General features: G+C 45.0%; 1 protein-coding gene across 1 annotated transcript in view; it reads right to left on the bottom strand.

The window, feature by feature from the left end:
• LOC105503298 (zinc finger protein 696-like) overlaps positions 1–23 on the bottom strand; it is a 75,721-nt gene extending 75,698 nt beyond the window's left edge. Inside the window, 1 exon segment of the mRNA XM_011930160.1 lies at positions 14–23. Coding sequence (XP_011785550.1) covers positions 14–23 — 10 coding nt within the window.
• Positions 24–4,437: the final 4,414 nt, after the last annotated feature.

The raw sequence follows: 4,437 nt of genomic DNA, 5'->3' as shown, positions 1-4,437 counted from the left end.
TGAGCCACAACACCCAGTCCCATCAAATCTTAAAGCTCAAAATAACCTCCTTTGACTCTGTGTTCCACATCTAGGGCACACTGCTGTGAGGTGTGGGCTCCTAAGGCTTGGGCAACTCCAACCCTGTGGCTTTGCAATGTTCAGCTTCTGTAGCTGCTCTTATGAGTTGCACTTGGGTGCCCATTGCTTTTCCATGCTCAGGATGCAAGCTGCCAGTGTCTCTACCCTTCTGGGACTTGGAGGACTGTGGCTTCCAAGCTTCCCACAGCTCCACAAGGCAGTGCACTAGTGGGGACTCTGTGTGGGACCTCCAACCCCACATTTCCCCTTCACACTGCCTTAGTAGATGTTCTTCGTGAGGGCTCCACCTTTGCAGCAGACTTTTGCCTGGGTCCTCAGGATTTCTTATAGATCCTCTGAACTCTAGGTGGAGGCGGCCAAACCTTTGCTCTTGCACCCTGTGTGCCTAAATGGTTAACACCACTTGGAAGAGACCAAGGCTTATGGTTTCCACCCTCTGAAGCAGTGGCCTGAGATGTACCTGGGCCCCTCTGAGTGGCCTGGATGCAGGGAATAATGTCCCAAGGCTGCACAGGGGAGTGGGGCCCTAGGCCTGGGTCCTCTAGGCCTGTGATGAGAAGGGCCAAAGATCCCTGAAATTACATTTGAAGCCTTTTTCTCATTGTCTTGGTTATCAGCACCTGCCTCCCTTTTATTCATGCAAACCTCTCTAGCAAGACGTTGCTCCATAGCCTTCTTGAATTCCTCTCCTGATAATGCTTTTTCTTGCTCTGTCACTTGGCCAGGGTGCAAGTTTTCCAAGCTTTTACGTTTTGTGTCCTCTTTAAATATAAATTCCAGCTTTAAGTCATTTATTTGCTCCCGCATGTGAGTGTAGATGGTTAGAAGGAGTCAGGTCATGCCTTGAATGTTTTGCTGCTTAGAAATTACTTCCACCAGATACCCTAAATCATCACTCCTAAGTACAAATTTCCACAGATTCCTAGAGTATGAACACAATACAGCAATGCTCTTTGCCACAGCATAACAAGAGTGACCTTTGATCCAGTTCCCAATGAGTTCTGCATTTCCATCTGAGACCTCATCAGCCTGGACTTCACTATCCTTATCACTGTTAGCATTTTGGACACAACCATTTAACCAGTCTCTAAGAAGTTCCAAACTTTCCCTCATCCTCCTGTCTTCTTCTGAGCCTTCCAAACTCTTCCAGTCTCTGCCCATTACCCAGTTTCAAAGTCATTTCCACATTTTCAGGTGTCTTTATAGCAACACCTCACTCCTGGTACAATTTTCTGAGGCTGGGTAATTCGTAAAGAAAAGGGGTTTAATTGGCTCATGGTTCTGCAGGCTGTACAAACATGGCATTAACATCTGCTTGGCTTCTGGTGAGGCCCTGGGTATGAAATAATCTGTACAACAAACTCCTATGATATTAGTTTACCAATATAACAAACCAGCACCTGTGCCCCTGAACTTAAAAGTTAAAAACAATTAAAGCAGTGGTTTGGGGTCTGGGCCACACTCTAATCCCCCAGAGAGCTTTAAGCCACAGTGTTGCCCAGGCCCCACTCCAGGGATTCCCATTTAACTGGTCTGTAGCAACTTGGGTTTGGGAAATTCTAAATGCCACTCCCCGCCCAGGTGATTTCACATGCAGCAGGGGTGAGAACAATTGATTCAGGGTAATGAATGCATTCACTGTAGCTGGTTTCCATGCATACTGGTGGGATTTGCCACATGGCTGCTCCTGAGTTTAGGGGCTTGAAAAATAGCTCTTCCCTGTTAAAAATCAAAGGACACCTCCAAGATGGACTCAGCTGTTTGGATAAATTGCTGCAGGAAAAAAAAAAAAAAAAAAGAAGCCTTCTCAGCAGATGTATCTTTAAGTCACTTGATTTCAGAGTAAGAAGTTGTTTCAGTCACAGCACTTTTAGTCAGTGTTGAAAATTATAAACAGCCTACAAATACCAAAAAGGCATGAAAGCATTTACAGACATACAGGATATATTCTGTTTTAAAATTGCTCCTCTGTTGTTGGACTTTGATTTCCTAAAGTCATCTATCAGCCATTTCCCCCACATTATTCCATGTCCTTCCAAGAAGCTTCTGTAATTTCTTGAGGTGATTCATTATTCCCAGTGATAAACAGCACCATATGGGCCCAAATCTAAAAGGAATTCTGCTTCTATTGCAGAAGAGTCACTCTCCAGAACCTCGCAGGCCTCGGGAAGCTGCATGAGCAGCGTGGTCTATGCAGGAGTAAGGGCTGCAGAACCAGACAGAGTTGATCCTGAGTACCAGCCCAGCTGCTTAGTACCTGTGGGGTTTGGGCAAGGTTCTCGACTTGAAACAGTCATATAAACTTCTTCTGCAAGAAAGGGTAGACTAATACTGATTGCAGAAACAGCAGCAATTCTTCATTCCTCTCTGTAGCTATGCTCTTTACTGTGTGCTTTTACCGCCCCTCCCATCAAGAGGCGGAACGTGTTTCCCAAACCTTGCATCTGGCTGGCACTATTTGCTCTGGCTATAGAAAACTGTTGTATTAGTTGGTTTTCACACTGCTGATAAAGACATTCCTAAACATGGGAACAAAAAGACGTTTAACTGGACTTACAGTTCCACATGGCTGGGGAGGCCTCGGAATCCTGACGGGAGGCAAAAGCCACTTCTCTCATGGCGGCAGCAAGAGAAAAATGAGGTAGAAGCAAAAGTGGAAACCCTTAATAACCCATCAGATCTCGTGAGACTTTTTCACTCACATGAGAACAGCATGAGAAAGACCCGCCCACATGATGCAATTACCCCCTCCCCCAGGTCCCTCCCACAACACGTGGGAATTCTGGGAGATACAATTCAAGTTGAGATTTGGCTGGGGACACAGCCAGACCTTATCAACTGCAAAAGGGACAGCTTTTGTGCTAGTTTTGGGTCTAGCCTCAAAAGGTCTTAAATGCTTCTGTTTTTCTCAGAACCTTGCTATCTTTATGAGATTAAGCCATGTAAGCCAGCTGGAGGATGACATACCATGGTGGGGAGAAGGAAGGTGCCACTGTTGATAGCTGTCTCATCCCCAGAAGCAGAGCCACCTAGTCAACCAGCAGCTGGCCATACACACATGAAGGAGTCCAGTTGTGACAAGAATAGCTCGGTTGAACTCAGCCTAAATGGCTGATGAACTCAATCATGAGCTATTAAGTTTTGGGTGGTTTGTTACATAATAGGGAACTAATGCATGCTCCCAGGGCAGATAGGATGCCAGGATTCAGTGAAAGGTTGATTCCTAGTTACCTGCAAGAGAAAAGCACTTTATAGGTACTAATTTTCCCCCCTTATTTAAAGTTGGATCTTTTGTAAGATAATGTTCCATCATACAGAAATGCATGTACACGGGTATATATGTGATTAGTGCTTTTACTCACACAGGCTCCCCTACCACAGGAAGAAACAGACAATCACAGCTCGATCATTAGAGCTAAGACCAAACAGCAAGATAAGTCTGCCTCTAGTCTATTTCCTCCATATCTAAATTTTGGAGGCCAAGGCTGTGGACAGATCTGAAGACGTGTTCTCTCCTCTTGGGTCGCAATTATTGGTGGGCAGCAGTCCTCTACCCGTGGATATTTTCTTTTGCTGTCCCCTATGCTCTCTAGGATCACCATCTCGTCCACCCTTCGACCGGAGGAGAGATGTTTGTAGCAAGAGGCTGTTCCCTCACCTCTGGTTGAAAAGGGATGTTCAGACCCTCCACCCCCTGACATAAGGGAGGTTAGACCTCAGAGTTGCACTTTAATGTGGCAGCTATTGATCTGTGTGACTACTGAATGTCTGGAATACAGCTGGTCTGAACTGAAATGTGCTGAAAAGGTAAAATACAGAGTGAGCGTCAAAGATTTAGTACCCCAAAATATATGCTTCCTTACCAATTATATATTGACCATATAGGAAAATGGTTACATACTGAGTTAAATTATTACAATCAACTTCACCTGTTTCTTAGTACATTTTAAAATGTGGCTACTAGAAAATTTAAGATTCACACGTGGCTCACATTTTAATTCTTAGAGGCTTGACTCCTTTTTGAAATTTCAGGCTGTCTGTTCGAAGGACCAAAAGCCAGGAAGGCCATAAAATATAAAAATTCAAAATGAATATCATTATTTTATTTCCATTGGTGAATAACATATACTTATTATTTATAAGTGAACATAACTACAGTCACATGTGAAATGTAAATATCCTCTAGGTGGGGCCGGACAGCGCAGGTAGGAAGCCCTGCCCCAAAAAAACCTCGGCCAGCACCTGTCCTTGCTGTCTCATTCGGCCCATTGTCTGATTGCAGCTCCTGTCACTCAGGGCCTGAAGGGCGGGGCGTGAGATCCTATCCAATCAGAGGAGTAGGGACGGGGACTGTCC

This window comes from Colobus angolensis, unplaced genomic scaffold (assembly GCF_000951035.1).
Source record: "Colobus angolensis palliatus isolate OR3802 unplaced genomic scaffold, Cang.pa_1.0 Scaffold84, whole genome shotgun sequence".
Classification (NCBI taxonomy): domain Eukaryota; kingdom Metazoa; phylum Chordata; class Mammalia; order Primates; family Cercopithecidae; genus Colobus; species Colobus angolensis.
This window is presented reverse-complemented; position numbering and strand designations above follow the sequence as displayed.